At 46.1% G+C, this 23,426-nt stretch overlaps 1 protein-coding gene across 4 annotated transcripts in view; it reads right to left on the bottom strand.

Moving 5' to 3' along the window:
* Window positions 1–23,426, bottom strand: part of MED27 (mediator complex subunit 27) — a 199,740-nt gene that overhangs the window by 105,262 nt on the left and 71,052 nt on the right. Inside the window, exon 4 of one of the 4 annotated variants that reach the window (XM_032634854.1) lies at window positions 6,902–6,954. The exons of the other annotated variants lie outside the window; for them this stretch is intronic. Within the exon in view, the coding sequence (XP_032490745.1) occupies window positions 6,936–6,954 (19 nt within the window). The 3' untranslated portion in view covers window positions 6,902–6,935. Of the gene's footprint in view, window positions 1–6,901; window positions 6,955–23,426 lie in introns of those variants that run through there. 4 annotated transcript variants of the gene reach the window in all.

The following is a 23,426-nucleotide window of genomic DNA, read 5'->3' as shown; positions in this document are numbered from 1 at the left end:
GACAGGGGCACACTGCCAGGCAAGGAACTAGCACGCTTTCAGACAAAAACTGGCCTCAGATTTCCCACCAAATCTGACCACTGATCTGTCTTCTTCCGACTTTATTCCGAAGTGGCAGGGAAGGTGAGAAAAGGGATTCTCATCGGAAAGAAAGCACTTGGGGAAAAGAGCTTACTACGCTTAGACCAAGCCCCCCATCCCACTTAGATAGGTATATGCTAGTGGCATTAGCAACAGAGGTAGCAGAGAGCATTTACTCTACACTTCGTATGTCCCTCCACGTGGAGTAGTCGGCTACATGGATGGCCCCCAACGGAACATGTCCTGGTACTTATGCCCTTGTGTCGAGCAGTCCCTTCTCCTTAAGTCTGGGATGATCCTGTGACTTGCTTCAGCCAAGAAAATGTGGCTGTACTTCGATATAACTCAGTCTCAATGCCTCAAGAATGCTACACTTTAGAAGGAAAATTTTAAGACGTGTATGCAAAATTCAGATATAAAAGCCAACTTGCCAACTTTCTCATTTCCTAATCATTCTGTAAAACTTTTCCCTCACTAATAGGTACTGTTAACTGCCTGGGAAGAATCTCCTTTTATGTCAGCAGTAGTTCTTATTTCAAAGGCTACCTGTAATGCTTTACAAAACTGGCTTTGACTTTGGTGTGACACAAATATATGGAAGTTTATTACTACATTGAACCTAGACTTCCCTTCCAGTAATTAACAGTAAATATTTTTAGCATCTGAAAATGTGCGTCTCAGACAGATATGTAAGTATTTAGCGCCATCCTTCTGGGACTGTTTCCATTTTCAGTCATGCAGGCGTGTGTGTGTTTTCATCAACAGCCTAATTATATCGAATAATTGAATTCATCTGTGCTAATGAATGTTCTAAATGGACATTTTAATAACTGAAATCAGCACATATTGTAACCCTCAGAACAATATATAAAACAAGGACGAATGTTTGTATTACACCAAGGCAAAACTGCCCATGATCAGTAGCTTGGCTCAAGGTCACATTTCAGTTTAAATTCCTTGTGTTGCTCCAACTGATTCTGATCGGGGGGGAAAGAGCTTACCACGCTGAGACCAGTTTTTTACCTCTAGTCTCACGAATAAGACCCAGCATCTTCACTTGCTGTTCAGGGCCCCGCTTGTCTTCATAACCTCATATTAATGCTCCCCTTTCTTCTGTGGTCCTCTGACTGGAACTTCTGCCTCAGAGGCCTACATGGCTAAGCCTCCTGTCACATGTGCTCGAAGGTCGCCTTCTCAAGGAAGTCTCCCCTCACCATTCCTTTAAGGCAGCTCTCCCAGCTCTTCTAACATTCTATACATTACTTATTTATTATGGGTACTATCTTCCACACTCTCTCTGCTAGGAATGTAGACTCCACGAGGAAAGGGGCTCTGTTTTGTTCATGGAAATATTCTGAGCACCTAGAACCAGATATACATATATACACACATACATATACCAGACACTTAGCAGATATCTGTTTAATCAAGAATGACTTATCTGCCAGGCACTGTTCTGTTCTAGGCCCTGGGGCTACGGCAGTAAACAAGACAAACAGGGTCCCTCTTGCATAGAGATTTCAGCCAAATAATTAAAAAAAAACAAGACAATAAACCAATAGAGAACAGCAGACAGTGATGAGTACTACAAAGATAATTAAAAGGTGGTATGGTAGAGAGTGACTGGGGAAGCTACTTTAGACTGTAGTCAGGGAAGGCCTCTCTGAGGAGGTGATATCTCAGCTAAAAAACTGAATAAGGAGATCTCTGACTCTTGCACATGCTTGTTTTACTTTCCATATCCCCGATCTGTTGTGGGCTAAGGCAAGTCACAGTCCGCTCCTTCTGCCCAGTCTCTGTTGCTCCTGGCACTTCTTGCCTTTATACGGTCAGTACTTTGGCCCCAGGTTTACCTGTTATGGCCTCACTGTGGACTGTACACTCTGTTGTTATGATGTTTCCCTCTACAGCCATTTACGCCGTGTGTCTTTTATTTTATATAATTATTTTTTTGGCCGCGTTGGGTCTTCGTTGCTGCACGCGGGCTTTCTCTAGTTGCGATGCGTGGGGGCTACTCTTCATTGCGGTGCTCGGTCTTCTCATTGTGGTGACTCCTCTTGCTGCGGAGCATGGGCTCTAGGTGTGTGGGCTTAGTTGCTCCGCGGCATATGGGATCTTCCCAGACCAGGAATCGAACCCATGTCCCCTGCATTGGCAGGCGGATTCTTAACCACTGCGCCACCAGGGATGTCCCACGTCATGTGTCTTGAACTCAACTTTCTGGCGTTTCTATCACAAACTTAGTTTTCTCGTAGTTAGAAACGCAGGATCTGTTTTTGTCCAATATTCCTTGAATATTGTACATAGTAGGATTTTGGTCTGGGGGACAATCTGAGTCTTTTTACTTTAATAGGTATTTATTCTATTGGTATTTATTGACAGTATAGGTGTGTAGTTTAAAACTGGTCATCTTATTTTATGGTTTTAGCTATTAACGCTTTGTTGTTGTTTTTATCTCTTGCTATATGGATTGTCTTTTCTGTTGCCTTGGGGGTTTATACTGCATCTTCTTTCTTTTTTTTTTTTCAAGTTCTTTCTAATTTTACATCATGTACTTAAACCTCTATTTCTTGATGTTTAGACATATCTCCGGCTCCCAAATAAGATGAGAAAGTACGCCTACCCAAACTCAATTCTATTTGCTCTATGAATGTTTCTACATTCCCATGTTTTATAACATTTACCTTCTCTTTTTATTCTTGACAATTATTTGGCCTTGACTATTTATTCAAAACGACAGATGGCTTTGTCATTATTCACCAGAACGTAAACGTCTATATTCCCTGTGCCTAGAACAGGGCTTGGTACACAACAGGCAGTCGATATACATTTGCTGAATGTATGAAGGGACACAGTTGATCCCTTGACTCAATTGGATTTTTGTCATTAAGTACGTATTTGAAGAAAGGTTCATGGGCCTTTCCTAGAGCTCATGCTTTATCCCTACCTCCTTTTTTTTTTTTTAAAAGAACACTGCGAACACTGCTATTTTTCTATATAACAAAACTTGGCCGAATATAAAAATTCTTGGGTCAAACTTTCCACACAAATTTTGTGGTATGCTCCACGGTCTCCTGGCATTGAATGAATGCTGTGGAAAACAATCTGAGGCAACGATTCCTGTAAAGTGTGATACTTTCCCTGGTCACCAGCTTTTTTTTTTTTTTTTTTTTTTTGCAGTACGCAGGCCTCTCACTGCTGTGGCCTCTCCCGTTGCGGAGCACAGGCTCCGGACGCGCAGGCTCAGCGGCCATGGCTCACGGGCCCAGCCGCTCTGCGGCATGTGGGATCTTCCCGGACCGGGGCACGAACCCGCGTCCCCTGCACCGGCAGGCGGACTCTCAACCACTGTGTCACCAGGGAAGCCCGGTCACCAGCCTTCAAGTAGGTTAAGACCCTTCCTTTGATTGACTGGTGCATCTTTTGTGGGTTTTAACTTCTTTTTTGTTTCTTGCATTAAGTTTTATGAGAAGAAGCCTGGTGCAGAGACCAAAAATCCAGGAAGTTTTTGAAACAAGGAATAAGCAAAGGTATAAAGATGAGAGAGAGCAGAAGGATATGGGAATGAGCAACTGTGGATATGATGTTTCCCTAAACCAGCCCCGCAGAGGAATTCACTCAGTGTGGAAGCGGGGATGGCTGGGAAGATGGGCCGGCAGGAGCTGGAGCTCTCTTCCTTCATTCTAAACAGGTTCTATCTTCAAGAAATCACTACCTCCCCAAATATCACACATGACAACACACGAGATCAAAATGTTTTCCTGATGATAGTAAGTCAGTCTTTTAGGTATTTCAAAGGCATTCTTGCTTTCTTGCAAATTTACTCAATTTTCTATTTCCTCTTGCTTTCTATTTGCATTATCCCAACTGTCAGTAGGACAATATTTTGACACAATAGCGAGCAATTAAAATGCTACGGGCAGTCATGAAGAATTATGCGTGAAACTGGTCCTCTTCCTACTGGAACAAGTACCAGAAAACCTCATTCATCTGGATTCTACTGAGGCAGTGGGGAAAGCAGTCCACTGGGAATCAGGACGCAGGGGATTAGCTCTGGCTCCCATCCTAGCTGTATGTAAGTTACTGTGCCTCCCGAGGCCTCAGAGTTCCCAGTTAAGCAATGAGAGTAGATGCCGAGGTCCCGGGCAGCAAAAAACTACTGGAAAAGGTCAGAGTTTGTGTCTCTTAAAACATGGACAGAATGAGTTGACTTATAGGTTTACAATTTGTTTTTTTTTAATATGAGCTAGGAAAATTATTTCTGTAAATACAACAGTCACAAAGTAAAATAAAATCGTGCTATTAAAGGGATGAAATCATGAGCTCTTCCTCCTTTTCAAAAATGTGTCTAGCACGGTGATTACTCCTATTTCTTTGTTTTAAAACAATGACAGTAAATACTGAGAAAACATCCTTTGTCAGCCACTTAGATATGCTTGTTTACACAGGAATAGTTATTAATGTATCAACTGTGATTTGTCCATTAAAGAAGCCATTAACTTTGCAAACCTAGCTCTGAACGAGGATACGCAGAAGTGTGGGGGGATGGGAATGGTGCTGGGTTTCTTCATATTCATTATCTCATTCAAACTTCATCACAATTGCAAACGTTATCATCCCTATTTTGATAAATGATAACAAATGTTATCCTTATTTTGTGGGTGAAGAAACCAAGGCTATGGCAATTATATAAGTAGCAGGCGACTATAAGAAAAGAATATTTATAACACTTTAAAAATATTACATTATTCAGACTTCACTAATTAAGACTGAGCTTCCTCTTAGCAAAACCATGAAGCGACGCAACTGGTGTGGTTCTAATATTTTACCTGGAACTTCCCCCTCAGGACAAAAGCAGGAGCCCAGGATCTCCCCTGACCTTTCATCCCATAAAAACATGCCTGAAGAGGCCTCAGCAGTGGGTTCTGTGGCTGCAAGCCACACTCTGATGTTACTCCTTTGTAGGTAATGTGGTAAAATACAAAACACAAAATTTTACCGTCTTAACCGTTTCCAAGTATACGGTTCGGTGGCATTGAGTACATCCACAACGTTGTGTAACCAACTTTGTTATTTTTAATTTAACTTTTTATTATGGAAATGTCTGAACATATCCCAAAGTAGAGAGAACCGTATAATAAACTCTCACATCAGCCAGCTCTAGCAATTATCCATCCTGTTTTATTTACCCACCCCCCATATAACCACACTTTTTAAAAAACTAAAATAGAATAACACAAATTCATTATCAATTCACCTACAATCTACTTCAGTATGATATGGCAGTATTTTAACACCTGCCACTAGGAAGCAACAGACTCACCTTTAAAGTAATTGAATTATGAGCACCCTGCTCAAAATACTTCGTTATTGACCACCTGCTAGCTAAAACCCACCTTCAGCCGGCACCCTCCCGTGCCCCTGCTTTCACACGAACCAGGCAGTTCACGACCTTTCTTTTCTGGTTGTGCTGCATGGCTTGTGGGATCTTAGTTCCCCGGGGAATGAACCCGTGACCTCTGCAGTGAAAGCGTGGAGTCTTAACCGCTGGACCGTCAGGGAATTCCAGTTCATGATCTTTTCCCATCTCCGGTTTTCCTTAGACTGTCCTCCTCCAGTCCACCTAACGTTTCCTCCTCACACCTCCTCTGTTTAAGAAAGGCTCTGCTTCCTTCAAAGTCCAGCTCCAGTCCTCTCTGCAAAGGGTCAGGACCCTAACGGTGCTCTCCTTCCCACAGGTGAGCCTACAGATACGTTGTAGTAAACACCTATGGCTCATCTCCAACAACGCAGTGATACTCCAAGGAGTCAGGCCCTCTGGAACCTTCCTGCTCTGACGGGCATCTTCTGTTTTGTCCACGGGCCTCTTTCTGACAGATCCTGAGGCTCTTGGCGTGGGGTCCTGAAATTGCATGCGCTGTTTGTTTGCTCGCAAGATTATAACTTCCATGAGACCAGGGATCTTGCCTGGTTAGGTATCCCAGATCCCTAGTGCCTAGAACAGCAACCAATTCCACCAATGTTTATTGAGCATCCTATACATTTTCCAAAGGTGGGGAGAGTCTCTTATTCCAAAAAGGGTCCAGAACCTCCAGCCTAGTCCTTTTGGATCCATGCCTTGGTCATACAGCCCACTGGGTCATTGGTTTAAGGGTCACTTAAGAGGGTGTGGTCTCTTGTTTCACCCTGAATTCCATGCTCTGCAGCCTGAAAGCCAGTCCTGCCTCAGGGTCCTAGGTTCTGACCAGATAGAGGACTTCCATTAGAGCAGGAGATCTGGCCAAATCTTACCTCCCGGATGACCTCCGCTCACAATAATCTCACGAAGGACTGTCTATACAAATCGTCAGGGGCTGATATTCCCTGACTCTGAACATAGTCTCACCCTTCAATCGGATTGCAAGCCCCTCACAGTCAAGGGCATGTAACACTGTGCACTAATCAGACATAGGGTGGGAAATCCATAAACACTTGTGGTCAATTCATTAATCAATGCCACTGGCATTACAGGGGCAGGGAACAATGAGAAACGTGGAGGTATGTAACGAGCAGAGAGAAGTGAGTCCTGTCTTTTAAATCGTAATACGGAGGCACTAAAAGAAGAGAGCCTGTTCTCCCTTCCAAGACAACTTGTGACAGTTTTTCATAACTGCTACTTGTACCCAAATATCTTTAGGGCAGACGCACAAAACAACAGACGCTTGCTATGTAAAAGAACAGCTGCATTTCAAAAAATTTCAAAAACTGCAGGTGCCATCAGAGACCTAAGTCTGCACCTGTGGAGAGAGAACTACCCCCGAGACACCACCATTCAGAACTTACATTTTAAAGCAGAGCTGTTACTTCCACATCCTCTAAGCCAGCCAGGAACCCCTTAGAAAACAGACAGGAACAACCTAATTTTATTAGTTGCTACAGAAATCCAAAGCAATCTATTTTCTAAGTCCCTATTGGAAGCAAGAAAAATACCTTTGACACTTAACCCTGCCCACACCCCACAAAGATCTGAATCAAACTCAATAAGGGTAACAGGCAAATCTCCACTGAACTTTATAAATGATCTGTCCTCTCACAAAGCCAAAGTATTAGCAATCTAACTTCCTGTTTTATGGCAACACACTTAACAAACATAAATTAATAATTTTCAAAATCAAAACGCAATAAAACATACAACACAAAATACATAAAACAGAATTTAATTTTTCTTTGAAGGTTCAGGAAGGAACTCAGATTTTTCAGTGTTTTGGATTAATTTAAATCAGGACATTTACTAAAAATGCCTATCAGCAGAGTTTTTTATAAGTTCCTTTGGTGAACTCTGTTATGATATTTTATTATTCTTCACTGCCCAATTCCTGTGATATTACCTGGAAAGAAAGCAATGTGCTCCCATGTATACTGTGTGTGTGTGTGTGTGTGTGTGTGTGTGTGTGTGTGTGTGTGTGTACTCAACAGAAAAGATACAAGCCAACAGGAGACATAATTTTATCTGAGTTTTAAACTGATGAGAAAAACAGGAGAGGAAGGCCTTGTTACTGTTTCTATCACCATTAACAGGAATCTTTTTACTTTGTAGGACACGGCCGTGGAAGACGGCTATATGTAAACAAGGATAAAAATCTACAAAATTCCAATCTATCAATATTGTTTCTCTTTTGGTGCCATCTCTTAAAAGGAATGCACATACTCCTACAAAGGATAACTCTTCAGAGCCCACCTCCTCCACGAAGCCTTCTTCACTGCCCCTCACTAGAACTCCTGACCCATAATATTCATTAGGTACGTACTACTGTCATCTAAGTAACAATATGCATAGTAAATAAGCAACTAGCACCTAGTGACTGGTACTATCCTATTGTCCCGTTATTATTATCCCCATCAACCAATGAGAAAACTAAGGGTGAGAGCGGTTAATTAAGAAGCCCAGAGACACACAGAGAATAAAAGGGAGACCTGGGGTTCAAACCCAAGCAGACTGACTCCCGAAGCTATTTTTTCAGCCTATGCTTCCTTGTTTACTTTTCATATGCACTATGCTCTAAATCCCCTTGCCTGTAAATGTCTAAGAACAGGGTTCTCTGTGCTCCTAGAGTCTACCACCGTGCCTCACGTAAGTCTGCTCATAGTACGTAACACAGTAGTTTAATATCAGTTCGTATTCATTATAAGAAAAAAAAAAAAGCCCAGACTCTTCTTTTGCAAGTCCTTATTTACCATGTTGAAAGGTTACAGAGAATGCCGCGTTTTACTGTGCTTTGCTTCATTGAGCTTTGCAGATGCTGCGTTTTTTACAAATTGAAGGTTTGGGACAACCCTGCATTGTCAGATGATGGTTAACATTTTTTAGCAATAAAGTATTTTTAAATTAAGGTATGTACACTGTTTTCCTAGACAGTGTTATTGCACATTTAATAGACTACGCTATAGTGTAGACATAACTTTTTATTTTGTGTGTGTGTGTGTGCGCGGTACGCGGGCCTCTCACTGTTGTGGCCTCTCCCATTGGGGAGCACAGGCTCTGGACGCGCAGGCCCAGCGGCCATGGCTCACGGGCCCAGCCGCTCCGCGGCATGTGGGATCCTCCCGGACCGGGGCACGAACCCGCGTCCCCTGCATCGGCAGGCGGACTCTCAACCACTGTGCCACCAGGGAAGCCCTAGATATAACTTTTATATGCATTAGGAAACTAAAAAATACGTGTGACTTACTCTGTGATATTTGCTTTACTGGGGTGGTCTGGAACCAAACCCACTGTATCTCCAAGGTATGCCTGTACAAAAAAGATTAATACTGGCGGTAGGGGATAGGAACTAAGACCAGCATTCTGGATCCTAGCCACACAGTAATAGTCTCATGCCTGAGAAAGATTACAGCAGACAGGAGACAACACCTCTCAGATCCCCTTTGGAAGGCCTGGCCGCCTGGCTGTGGGGAGTGCAGTCAGCAGGCAGCCTCCAGCTGCCAGCTCATTCAGGGTCAGTGTCAGCAAGCCACTTCTCTGTGTTAACACTAATTCCCAGAGACCTAAACCTTCCTCATGGTCTCCCTGTTAAGAGTGGGGGGGACTTCCCTGGTGGTCCAGGGGGTAAGACTCCGCACTCCCAATGCAGGGGGCCTGGGTTCGATCCCTGGTCGGGAACTATATCCTGCACGCATGTCGCAGCTGAGAGTCTGCATGCCGCAACTAAAAGATGCCGCATGCCGCAACGAAGATACCATGTGTCGCAACTAAGACCCGGTGCAGCCAAAATAAATAAAGTAATTAATTAAAAAAGAAAAAAAGAAGTGGGAGCCCATGGGGGTCAGGAAGCAGATGAAGCCCTAGCCGAGGCCCGGCTTACGGCGGGTCCACCCACGGGGTCTGCGGGCGCAGCTGGCGTGCGCCCTTGAGGCCAACGTACTTGGCAGTCGGCACAAGCACCACTTCAGGTCCTTGGTCTGTGGGGTTAGACCATCCATAGTGGAGAAGGCCAAGTGGAAGTGCGATGCTGCCCTGCCCCACCCCACCACTGTCTCCCAGGCAAGACAGTAGTAGATCAAAGAGAATACTGCACCCCACGGCAATGGCAGACATTAGCACCATTTTGAAGGATCTCAAGGATGCAGAGGAAGTGGTCTCCGTCCTATCTGGACTGGTGTAATTTGCCAGTCTGACTCCTGCAGAAACCAGACAGATCCTGGAGGAAAACTGCAGACTACTGAGAGCTCAACCAGGAAGGTAGCCCTGATCACAGCCACTGTGTCAGATGCAACATCTTTTCTAGAGCAGGATAATACAGTCTCTGATCATACAAAGCCATTGGTTTAGTGAATGCATTTTTTATTCCAATCAAACAAGAAGATCAGAAACAGTTCATATTCCATGGGGCGGGACAGTACACATTTACAGTCTTGCCTACGGGCAAACTTCTGCCCTCTGTCATAATACAGTAGAAGAGCCCTGGATGTCTAGACATCCCTCTGACCATCACAGTGATCCATGACATAACGACATGTACTGATCAAGCCAGATGAGCAGGAGGTGGCCAGGTCGTTGGAGGCATTGGTAAGATACATGCTATGTCTTCCCCATCCATAAAAATGTTTAGGGATCCGGAGGCCAGGTGCATGCCAGGACGTCTCACTGTAGAGAGACAGCCCTCTGCAGATTTCTCACACCCTACATATCTGTTGGGTATGCTGAGAATACAAGGCCCTGACCACTCTTTATCTGGGACATCTCTCGAGGCTGTGTTTGCAGTGAGCAGCCTTGAGGGATAAGGTAACATCTCCCTGCAAATAAAGAGCAAACTTGCTGACAGGCTGCGATAATGCGGTGGGTTTTCCAGGCTCAGTGTCCCTTCCTGTGATGTAACCCACTGTGAGGGCAGGCATCCATCTAGGCCCACCCGAATCACCCCTTAAGGGATTCAGGAAACTAAGGAGACCCTGCTGACAGCCTGGCTACTCCTTTTCCTGGGACTTCTGTCAGCATCTATGTGACTGTGATAAGCTAACATTTTAGCTTGCAAAAGAGAAGCGGGGGGTGGGGAGGTAAAAGCCTCAGACTTTTCACAGCTCTTGACACCTATATAAAGTAAAACATAATGATTGCATTTTGCATCTCTTATCACGAGGAAAAGAAGCACCATGTCTGGTGGGCCTCTTCGGGTGCTATCAGACCCACCAAGTCCTCAGGTTGCACAGGCCCAGCCACAATCAGCTCTGAGATGGAAGCAGTACACCCTGGACCGAGCATGAGGAGAACCAGAGGCCTTGGGCTCTAGGGCACCACCACGCTGTCTCAGCATCCCTCCCGCAGCTTGTGTCTGTCTGTACAGGGAATCCCATACGATCGACTGGAGGAGGAGGAAAAAGCCCAAGCCTGCTTCACAGACGGGCCGCCTTGGTATGTGCGTACAAGCCAACAGTGCACGGCAGCTACGTTACAGACTCACTTGGGATGAGCGTAAAGGCCAGCGGTGAGGGAAAGGCCTCCTGACAGGTAAGGCTCAGAGCGTTCGCAGCGAGGTGTCAACCTTGTGTGGAAAAACAAGTGGCACAGGTTAGACGATATATGGGCTCATGGGCAGTGATGAGTGGTCCTGTCAGATTGTCAAGGGCCTAGAAGGAAAGACTGGAAGGTCAGGACAAGAAAGTTGAAGGTGCAGACATGCATGAACACATGGAGGTGCGCTGAAGGGTAGAAGATCTTTGTGTCACCCACCATGGAAGAGCACTGGATAATCAAGGGGAAAAGGTGACCTGACCAGTTAATATCAGTCAACCTTGTCAGCATGATGGACCCATGAACAAAGTGGCCACAGTGGCAGGAATGGGCCCAACAGCACGGACTTGCACTTAGAAGAGTTGACATAGTTACTGATGCTAACAAATGTCCAAACTGCCGGCAACAGAGACCAATACTGAGCCGTACAGTAACAGAGGTGTGGCTGACCGAGAGCGTGACAGACAAGGACATGCAGCAACAGGTCCCTCTTCCAGGAAGACCTTGCTGCCTGCCTATGGGAGCGCGGTCAGCACTTGGCCTTCAGCGGTCAGCTCACCCAGGGACAGCCTCAGAGAGCCACCCCACTGCAGTCACGGCCTTCCTGGAGCCATGTGCGTCTGCTGACCAAGCAAGGCTGGCCGACGCAGGACAGCTCTTACAGGCCATTCTCGCTCCAGAGACCTCCTGGGCTTTGTCAGGCTGTATCACAGTTTACCGTCTTCCCCTGTCCAATCATGCTTCTTCCCCCTTCCTCTGACAGGTTTTGACCCCTAATAAATATACTGCACCCCAAACTCCATCTCAGCACCTGCTACCGAAAAACCTGACCTATGACAGAGGTGAACGCAAGGCACAGCGCTACCTTGTACGGCTCAGATGTGTGGGTTCTGGAGCCCCACTGCCCAGGTCTGAAACCTAGTCCCGCCACCTCCCAGCTGGGAGACTCTGGACAAGGTTTAGGCAAGGAGAGTAGCAGTACCTCTCAGAGGACAAATGTAAGAATGAAACGGGTGTCTTTTGTTTTGGCTTTCATCACTAACCAGTCCTATGCTCTTTCTTCCCTCCCTGTAGATTCGGCTTTGGTCGGTGATCCCTCACCTCATTTCTTTGAACCCAGAGTCTATAAATCTGGGCTCATTTGTAGAACAGAAATATCTGTCCCTACTGGCTGATAAAGTATTGTTTCTCTGCCAAAAAGAAGTGCTAACAGGGCAGAGCTCCAGGGCCACAAGGAGCACTGAAGCAGAGAGCTGGAATTCGTAACACACAAATGCTGAAACCGCCCTCTTCTTCTTGCAAAGAACCAGAAGCAAGGGCTGTGTGGCCTCTGCTAGGCTCACACACAAGACACAGTAAGCAATCAGTGAAGTATCCCACGTGGGGAATCTCAGAACAGCAAATGGGGGTGATGATTCTATGATACCATCCAAAAACATCACCTAAAAAAAGATGCAATTTTTTAATATCCTGTTTCGGGGTGTTTTTTCCTCTCTCTCTTCCTCCTGCGCTGCCCCCCTCCCCCTCCCCCCGTCCCACCACCCCCCCCCCCCCCCCGCCCCCGGCCACCAAGTCAGGAGAAAGCGGGAGGATACCAGCCGGAGCAGAACAGTCAAGGGTCCAGTCCTGGCTCTGCTCCTAGTGAACCTCTGTGACTTCTTGGAGAGAAACGCCTCCCCACCTGCACCCTCAGTTTCCTGCACGGTGAAATGATGGGAGGGAAGCAGCTGCCTCCTGGCTCTTCTGGGTCTGGGCTTTCATGACACTCTAGACACGTCCCTCAACAACACCAGAGGCTCCTTACTGGGCAGCACAACGCTACATGCTGCCTAAACGTCTGTTGGATGAACTGCATTAAATTCATTGGTCTTAGGAGGCTTTAAATATTTAAGTGCCCTTTGTTAAAAAAAAGTGCGAAAAAAAAATCTTTTAAAGGAGAGGAGAAGTTCATTTGTAAGATCCCATCCTAGCCCACCTCCGATCTGTGAAGTGAGGTTCTCTGCATGCCACACTTGGGGCCGAGGGGTGGGGGTGGGAGGGCGGGGCCTATTTGAACTGACAAGAGAATATGGCAGTTCTGGCCAAGAGAAGGAAAAGGAATTTGGTGCCCTTTATTTACTTAATTTCAGTTATTTTATCTTATTTTTCCCAAGGTGCCCAAGTCAACGGGAAAAAAAAATCTAAATCTATTTTGTTATATGTCAGATAGGAAAAGAACATCCTTCTAGAGCTACTGTGCTTGGGATTTATACTGGCTTAGTGATATGATAAAAATGAAATGAAATTTTATTTAAGACTGTGAGAGACTTACAAGTATATTTTCTTTGGGGCACTGAGATGTAAAGTAGGAGTAGATAAGTGGAAGGAAAAGGACCCTAGGAAACACTTCTGGGGCTGCAATAAGTGGTGCTAGGATTGGAGAGGGGACAAGTTATTAAATCTGTAGCTAAAACCCCCTAGGTTTCTTCTCTGGAGACATAAGTCCCAGCAAATCTAACTCTGTGTGTGGAGAACCGGGGCAGCTGTACAAGAAGAAAGTTCCCAGAGCCAAAAGTTACATTCCTTCAAAAGATCTACCTGGGAATGTCTTTGCCTGAGCCCCCAGTACATCAGGGTGGGAGAGGTGGAGGGTGCATGAGGACGTCCTGCTCAACAACACATAACGAAGTCAGTCTGCGAGCAGGGCACACAGGGGAGTCCCAAAAGGTGGTTCCATCCTATTAGGAGTGTCTACCAATGCTTAGAGACTAGGATCTTCTGTAAGTTTGATCCCAACACCGGCAAAGTATCTTGCTGTGGTTATTAAACAGTAAAAAAAAATAAAATAAAAAACAAAAAACTAAGTTTCCAGGGACAAAGATGAGAGGGGGAAGGGAGAACAACCACCTCAGAAAAAGAGCCAAAGACAGGAGCACTGGGTCTCAGGCCCGCTCTCACCGCAGTCTCCCAAGCCTTTTCACATCACAGCACCCACAGATGACATCTACAGGACACAGTGACACAAGGAACTGCTCAAAGCCCCAAGCAAGTCTCCTTGAGAGCTGAAGGGATCAGTGTCCCTTCACTACTCCAGGAAGTGGGCTCTGGGAGAAGAGCCAGGTAGAAGAGTGAGAGGTGGGATAGAGTAGTCCCATTCAGCAGTTCCCACTTCTCAGAGTCTTGCCTCTGCCCCTTCCTTTTAGGGGTTAATGGGCAGTGGGCCTGTTTTAGGCTGCTCTAATATGAGCCACCAACATTATATTTAAGTCCGTTTACGGGGATTTTCAACTTTTCCGAGTCCACATCCTCCAAGGAGCCTTCCTGGTTCCCTTGGGTTGATTTCATATCCTTCTATTGAACCCTAATGGCCTCTTTACTTGTCTCCCCAGGGCACTCTTAGGTTCTTTAAAAGAAGGGTTATTCACCACTGAATACCCAGCATCTAGCATTATGGACATTAGATTTTAATTTAAAATTAATAAAAAACAGAGCAGACTAAATAAATACCAATCAAAGATAAGGAATAGGGCTTCCCTGGTGGCGCAGTGGTTAAGAATCTGCCTGCCAATGCAGGGGACACAGGTTCGAGCCCTGGTCCGGGAAGATCCCACATGCCACGGAGCAACTGAGTCCGTGCACCACAACTACTGAGACTGCGCTCTAGAGCCCGTGAGCCACAACTACTGAGCCTGCACCCTAGAGCCCGCGAGCCAAAACTACTGAGCCCGTGCACCACAACAGGAGAAGCCACCGCAATGACAAGCCCACGCACCACAACGAAAAGTAGCCCCCACTTGCCACAGCTAGAGAAAGCCCGCACGCAGTGACGAAGACCCAACGTAGCCAAAAATAAATCATCAAGTTTTTAAAAACCGATAAAGAAGAGCAAGAGTCTAGACTCCAGCAGTTCAGAGACCAGTACCCCTACCAGAAAAATCAGTACAAATGAAATTAAAAACCTATCCCCAGCACCAATCAACTCCAGACCCTCAGCCATGACACAAGTACAGGAAAGAAGATGGACATGGTGAAGAAAAACCGTGACACACTCAAGTAAAACCTGCAGTGTTTGATCACCAGGTGCACCAGTCCCCGATGACCATTTCCTCTGAATTCCTCACAGCAACTGTTAGAACGATGAGCACACAGTAGGTACTTGACAGATACTCACCAATATATAATAATTTATCTATGACAGGCTCTATATTAAGGCATTTTCAAAACCATAAAGGAAAGGAGACCTACATTTCTCAGATTTTTGCACTTCACCCAAAGAAAATATACAGATGGTAAATAAGCACATGAAAAGATGCTCAACATCATTAGTCACTGAGGAAATGCATGTTAAAACCACAATGAGGGCTTCCCTGGTGGCGCAGCGGTTGAGAGTCCGCCTGCCGATGCAAGGGATACGGGTTCGTGCCCCGGTCCGGGAAGATCCCACATGCCGTGGAGCGGCTGGGCCCGTGAGCCACGGCCGCTGAGCCTGCGCGTCCGGAGCCTGTGCTCCGCAACGGGAGAGGCCACAACGGTGAGAGGCCCGCGTACTGCAAAAAAAAAAAACCCACAACGAGATACCACTACATACCTATTAGAATGTCTAACATTAGAAACACTGACTACACCAAGTGTTAGTGAGGCCGTGGAGCAACTGGAACTCTCACACCCTGCTGGAAGGAACGTAAAATGCTACAATCACTTTGGAAAACAGTTCAGCAATTTCTTAAAAAGTTAAACACACACCTACCATATGACCTAGATATTGTACTCCTGTTTCCCCAACAAAAATGAAAGCATATGTCCACACAAAGACTTGTACACGAACGTTTATACTGGTTTTATTTGCAACAGTCAAAAACTGGAAACAGTGAAAGCGTCCAGCAACAGATAAATGAATAAACAAATCGTGGTCCATCTGTTCAATGGAATGCTACTCAGCAATGAAAAGAAATGATCTGATACGTGCAACACTACAGATGAATCTCGTAATAGTCATGCTGAGTAAAAAAGTCACACTGAAAACCAGAATATATACTGCATGATTCCATTTATATAAACTTCTAGAAAATGCAGACTAATCTATAGCAACTAAAAGCAGCTCAGTGGTTGTCCAGGGACAGAGGCAGGGGGTGAGCAAGTTTACAAAGGGGCATGAGAAAATCTGGGGGGTGATGAATGTGTTGATTACCTTGATTATGATAAGTAAGGTGATGGTTTCACAGGTATGTCAAAAACTATACACATTATACGTGTGCCATGTATTGTATTTTTTGTACATCCCAATAAAGCTGTTAAAAAAAGCTATAAAGAAAAATAAGACACATCAGATCAGCAATGAACTAAATTGTGAACTTCTGATTTACATAAATACATTTAAAAGCATCCAAAATGACAATGCAACATGCTTAGCTGTAGATACTAGTTTAACTAGAAGGACGAACCACTAATATAAAATAAAAATACACTGAAAGGAGAAAAAGTAAAGTATCACCAGACCGTCTTATTCTGCGGACCAAAGAGTCACAAAGCTAAATAAAGCTGGTCAGGGAAATAAGGTATTGACGACACCGGATACATCTGGGAGCTGATGAGGAAGCAACCAAGTTAGGATCCACCTTTTTCTGAGTTTTAAACCCCAGCAGGTTCTCATCAGTAGCCTTGAGCAAACAGGCTCTACCAAATTTTCCCCACAACAATTATTCCCCTCATCGTATAGACGTCCTGACAAGTGTTCTCCCAGATACCTCCACCCCTGGAGTGTTCCTTGCACCCTTCCTGGAGCAGGGGTCCTGAATTTCAGGGGCAAACAGGAACCACCCTGGGAGCTGTTTAAGAATATGGATGGGGCTTCCCTGGTGGCGCAGTGGTTGAGAGTCCGCCTGCCGATGCAGGGGACACAGGTTCGTGCCCCGGTCCGGGAAGATCCCACATGCCGCGGAGCGGCTGGACCCGTGAGCCATGGCCGCTGAGCCTGTGCGTCCGGAGCCTGTGCTCCGCAGCGGGAGAGGCCACAACAGTGAGAGGCCCGCGTACCGAGAAAAAAAAAAAAAAAAAAAAAAAAAAAAGAATATGGATGACTGGGCCCCTCCCCACAAAAAGCTCCCTATATGATTCTAATTCTAATATGCAGCCGGGGCTGGGAATCACTGCTCTAAAGGCTCCCTCATCTCTGGAGAAGAGCTGGGCCACCACATCCGGCTGGTTGGTCCCTTTACTTGGGAGCCCGTTCTAGTCCACTACTACCCAGCTGTCAGAACGTCCCCAGAGGGACATCCCTGGTGGCGTAGGGATTACGAATCCGCCTGCCAATGCAGGGGACACAGATTCGAGCCCTGGTCTGGGAAGATCCCACATGCCGTGGAGCAACTAAACCCGTGCACCACAACTACTGAGCACACGCGCCTAGAGCCCATGCTCCACAAGAAGCCACGGCAATGAGGAGCCTGCACACCGCGACGAAGAGTAGCCCCCGCTCACCGCAACTAGAGAAAGTCCGTGCACAGCAACGAAGACCCGATGCAGCCAAAAATAAATGTCCCCAGAGTGAGGACTGACCTTGAGAGCTCATCCTAAGAACCAGCAGACCTTGAGCTCAGAGCTTAATCTAGGTTGAGAAACTGCCTCCAAACAGAATGACAATGACCGGTTCCTTTACACGAAGCAAACTTGGGGAAGTGATATACCTCAAGTCTGAGGAAGCTAGAAATAAGTATAACCTGGGCTGAAAATAGGGTTTTTTAAAAATTATTATTAAAAATTCCTGTGCACCTGCCATGAATGAGGACTGTCAGAGCGACCGGCACCACCGGATCAAAACCCATTCTCCCCGAAAAGACTCAAGCTAAGAGACAACGCCATTTCCTAACTCAGGCCTGCTCCCACACTACCAAGGTCACTGTACCTGGTAAAGCTTACAGAACAGTTTTCAGCACAGATAAACAGAGATACTGGCTCGGTGCTTCTTGACTATTATAACTCTAAATAGGGACTTTCTGGGCCCAAATCCACAGGTTACTAACGGCCCACATTGGCAGACAGAGAAAGAAAGAGAGCCACGTGAAGAGACCACCAAAATTACCTTCCATTCCAAGAAAGAACAGGAAGATGAAAAAGAAGAGAGTTTCACTTAAGACCAGCGTGGGTTGGGAATGGCATAGTGTGAAATATTAACAGCCCTGAAGCTCTCTTTGTTATGCAAAAAGGGATTTTAAAAGAAGACCCAGCTTCTGTCTGATGAGTGTACTATTCAACCACCCATTTCTTTTCTTCCTTTGCCCAGGAATGGCCGGAGTGATGTAATTACCACACTAGACAGCTGTCTTCCTGGATAAGATCACCTTGTAAAGGAGAAATGCAATTAGAGGATGCAATGAAATACAATTTTTAAACTGATTTTGCAGGCTGCCACATTCGAGTTGGTGCTTAATGGCCAGCTTCTTTATTACAGTTTTCTATTTTATGCAATTTCTCTTTGATGCAGTTGAGTCTTAAATTTTAGTCCATGTCACAAAGGGTCTGAGATAAATAGAGGACAGATCAGCTGAGAAGCGAGGCCACGACCAGAACCAGACAATAAAGGGCTGAAGTGCCACTTGACGGCGGGGCAAGGCTGGGCAGGGCGGCAGTGTCCTTCGCCAGCGCTTCCTCTGCGTCCCCTCCTCCGGTCTCCCTCCACCACCCCTGGCAGAGTCTACCCACTCCCAAGACCTCTCCCATCACGCCTATACTGCTGACTGCCGAAACGCTACTTCTTCAACAACAATCCAAGCTCCAGACCCATATTTCCAAAAAAATCATTTTGTTGTGAAATTTTAAAAAATATATTCCAAGGTAGATAAACAGTATAATGATCTCATCGACAGTATTACATTCTCATGATCCAGTTTCAACAATTAGCAACTCTTTTTATCATATCCCCCAACACTTTTGAGAAGTGGAAGGCTGGAGTATCTTAAAGCAAGTCGGGTCCATCATACCGTTTCCCCAAGGCTTATGGGCACCTCCAACGTGCTTCAAAGGGAACTCATTCTCTTTTCCGTTGGTTTGCAGACAGGAGTACTTCTACACCTTTAGATTGCCAGCCTGATCAAGCATACGCCTAGCCTGTAGAGAGGGCTTGATAAATGCGTGCAGAGTGAACACTACAAACATAAACACACTCGTGCGAGCACGCACACGCACACAAGCACGCACACGTGTGCACACACAGTAGCAAACTAGACGGCATGAAGCAGAGGTCCAGACGGAGGGTCTAGATGATGAGACGGGATCCAGGACTTGCTGCTGGCTTCCTGCCACGGGCCAGCACTTCTGAGAACGGGTGAACGCAAGGAAACCCTCTGGCTGAAGCAGGGGAGCACAGTGGCTCTCCTGTCCGTCTAAAGTATGACAAATCCCAACAAGTTATGGGTTTCAGCAGGCAGCTACCAGTTGAACCAAATACGGTTCTCTCAAGGGGAGAAGAGGATCTTTTACAACACATATGCTAATGAAGCACAACGACATAGAGCATTTAAAACAAAATGTCCCTATATTTATTCTCCATAGACAGACTTTTACATTAATATTTATGAGGGATTCCTCGTTTATTTCTCCCAGAGATTTTTCTCCTGCCCAAACAGAGGGGATAAGAGAGAAGTAACATGAGCCGATTGTCTTTAAACAGCTACAAAGGACACCGTATTCATCTGCATTCTGCCACTTGGCTCATCTTCCCAACACACCGCCTTCCGCACACCAGCCCCTGCTCACGGCCCCGGGCCTGCTGCTCCCTGTGGCGCCGCTGCAAGGCCTCTGTCTGCCTTTATGGCCCTGCTGTTGCTGCCCCGGCCTGCAGATCCAATCCTACCACCCTCACTCAGCAGAGCCAGACCCACCACTGCAAATGCTCACCTGCCGGCATTCCTGCACCTGGCTCCCAGCCATTTACACACCCAACGCTTACGCTTCCAACTTATCGAGAGGCGTGAGCAGTACAAACACACGTCCAGCACATCCTGTAAAGACACTCTCACCTCATCAGCTTGGCGGGGGGGGCGGGGGGGGCCAGCACAGAGGGGAACCAGCCTCCAGGGCCGGTTCACTCAGCCGTCAGTATGTGAGCCAAGGCCAGGCCGGAAAGGGACACAGGGAACCCCGGTCCCCAAGGAGTTTCCAGGCTTAACAAAACACAAGGCAGACAGTGGCAAATGCCGTGGAAGGGTTACCAATATAAAGCCGTACAGGAGTTCAGAGTTGAAGGTTTCTATCTGCCCAGTCACTAAACCACATTTTCCCTTCCCCAGTCAATGCCACAGACGGAGAAAGACACTTTCCTTCTCCACCCGCCAATAACACAAGCAATAAAAACATAAAAAAGAACATTTTGAGAACTACTACTGACTGCGTCTTCTCCGGGCCCTTGAATGGAAACTCTGAAGACCAGGGACAGGCAACAGTGGAGCCTGGGTACATAAGAAGACTATTCCACACCCTTGGCCTCAAATGCCTTCTGATTCGATTTCAAGGCAAATGGAAAACAAACGTGAGCAGCAACAAACAAGCAGAGGAAGAAAACGAAATGACGCTTGTGCAGTTGAACTTCTACAATCCAACTGGGTGAGGCCCTGGGCTCTTCCCTGTTCCCACGCTGAGGTTAAGGGTGCAGGCTGGCTGCACCAGCTCAGAATACCAGGTTCTGACCACCGAGGGCTTCTTTCTGTCACGGCGTCGAGATGGCCTGACAACATTTTATAGAGTGCTCACCCTTTTCCCAGCCACAATGATGAAAACCTCAAAATAGCTAGGCATACCAGTTCCTACCAACCTTTTAACCTGTACAAGGAAAACTGGTTGAAACTAACAGGCTGAAAATTATTTTGTTGACAAAACAGAGGGATACAATGAATTACATGATTGAAGAGCCATATCCAGGTAACCCCTGCCATATCAACACTCCTATCCAAACTCAGGACGCTGAACAGATTTAGATAAATATATTTTTTTTGATAAGACTGGTATCCCTCACTATTCCGGGACACAGCTCCAGTCTCATAGGAAAAAGGCAAAAGAAATACTGAGTCGGACAGCTTAAACATAACTGATGTTAATAAATGAGCTTCTGTAGTGTTGGTTATTGGTAACTGATCTCTTCCTTATTAATATGGTCCCGCAATGGAGAGGGAGATTCTTCCATGTTCTAGAATGCAAACAATGTTTTAATCTTTAATTATATTCTCAATTTCAACTCTTCCGGAGAATTACAGCCACCAAGGCCTAGGATTATTTCTTTATTACACAGCCTCTCAGTGGTATTTAATGAGTATTGTTACTTAATACTTGCCAGTAGGGGAAAGGAGGATTTAGTGAATTTCTACTCAAGTTTTGATGACTTTTTGCGGAATGCGAGGAAACTTACAGCTGCAAAGTTCTCTGTTTCCTTTCGGGAACACTTCTCTGCTCACCAGCCCAAGCGCAGAGTCAGCCTGGGAAATCAGCATCCCTGGAAAAGGGGATTCAGGAAGCGACGCTGTGTATTTCTAAAGCTCACGGCAATGAACCGGTTTGCTTCTCGTTCGTGGCGTATTCACTGTCGCTTTGCTCAGAGACAAACTAAACTCTAATAAAAAGAGATGCCAAACATTCTTGTTCAAGGCTCCTACCACCATCTAAGTTGAAGAATTTAATATAAACTTATCAACATACCACCAAATTCTGCCCTCAACAAAATATCAAGATCCTCGGGAGGCAAAACAAAGCCCAAGTAATCAAGAAGAAAATTAGGTCCCTGCAAGGAAGCAGGTTCACAGCCACTATCGAACGACATCTCTATCAAGGTTTCTGTAAGAACACAGCAAATACAGAAACTTGGAGTTTCATCTCTGTGTGGCTGAGGGAAAAAACTAGTAAAAAAAGGTCTGGAAAATCAACAACAGAAGAGATAATGATGTAACAGCCAGGAAGCTACAGGAAGAGACTCTGGGTTTAGTGCGCTTCATCCTGGCAAATATTTGCCTTTCTCAGTTTAAACATCAGTGACCACGGTAAGTGGAGCCCCCTCGTTCATCACTATCGCCAAGGACGGATTCACGTCACCGCTTTGCTCTCCGTGATTCCTGTAGGTTTCACGTTAAGCAAAAGACAACAGAAGCCTCCGCCTTTCAGGAACAGAAGCTGCATTTACCACACATTTTGGAGAGAATCCAAACATCTGTATAAGCACCATGTGTAATTTCAAGTCGATGATCTTCTTGGGAATTAGCGTGCAAGGCAGTGGCAGGAAATGAGCCTCTTTCAGTTAAACTCCCAGAACCAGATCAGTGGCCACCGTACCAAAGGCAATCTGTTGTTCAAACACGGGACCCCCTAGGCGTGCGTGTGGTGTCATTATCCCTGTTACCTCCTGAATTGGCGGCCTTTCTCTCCAGCGACACTTGTCCCTGCACGCAGTTTTTGTGTGTTGTTGTTACTCAAACCTGAGGCAGGTCATCCAAGAACAGGAGCATGAAGTGAAGACTCCCCACACTCTCGAAGGTATTACACAATATTGAAACAGATGCCGAATGGTGAGGAAATGCCGCTGGCAGGCTCGGAAGAACACCAAGGAATCCTTTTCAGCAATAAAATGGAACGAAGCACTGACACACACAACACGAATGAATCTCCAAAACACCACATCGAGCAAAAGAAACCAGGAGGAAAGTATTACGTTCGGCGTGACTCTGTTTAGGGAACGGGGATAGAAATCGGGGCAGTTGTTACCTGGGGTGCTTGAGAAACGGGACACATGTATAGTCAACTCCTTCAGGGAGGTCTGCGGTAAAGAGGAGAGAGGGGAGCGGGGAACTGGCAGGGGGAGGGGATTATGAGTCGGGTGTTCTCCCAGGAGATGGTTTTGGAACAAGCATGTCTGCATTCTACCAGGAGTGGGCCAGGAGAAGGGGAACACTGATGGAGCAGGACAGAAACAGGAGACCCACGGAGAAATGGCTCGGAGCAGGTGAGACGGGACTGGACCTAGTGGACAAGCAGAAGGGCCGCTCTTGGCCGCGAGCGGGGATGGCGCGTCCCCAGTGACTAGCGAGAAGGCAGCCTACGAAAGGCCCTTAATTTCGTAGGCAGGACCTCTTCACAAACCATAACGTGATACAAAAGAAACTGCCTGGCCTGACAACTTCCGGGGCAGGGGGTTGCGGGGGAGGCAGGTAATACTTTTACAACTAACCTTTCTGTAAAACAATTTATGTTTTCTTTCCTGAAACCTAAATGAGATCTGTGTGTGCAGAAAATAAGAACACAGAAGAGTCTTTCACCTGCTGCCACTGAAAGCCGGCATTTCCTCAGGCCAAGGTGGTGAACAGGAGTCACAGGCCAGTCAGCTTGGCCATACTGATTAAAACCA

The sequence above is a fragment of the Phocoena sinus genome, chromosome 6, assembly GCF_008692025.1.
Source record: "Phocoena sinus isolate mPhoSin1 chromosome 6, mPhoSin1.pri, whole genome shotgun sequence".
Taxonomy (NCBI): domain Eukaryota; kingdom Metazoa; phylum Chordata; class Mammalia; order Artiodactyla; family Phocoenidae; genus Phocoena; species Phocoena sinus.
The sequence above is the reverse complement of the archived record's forward strand: the minus strand, read 5'-3'. Positions and strand labels throughout refer to the sequence as shown.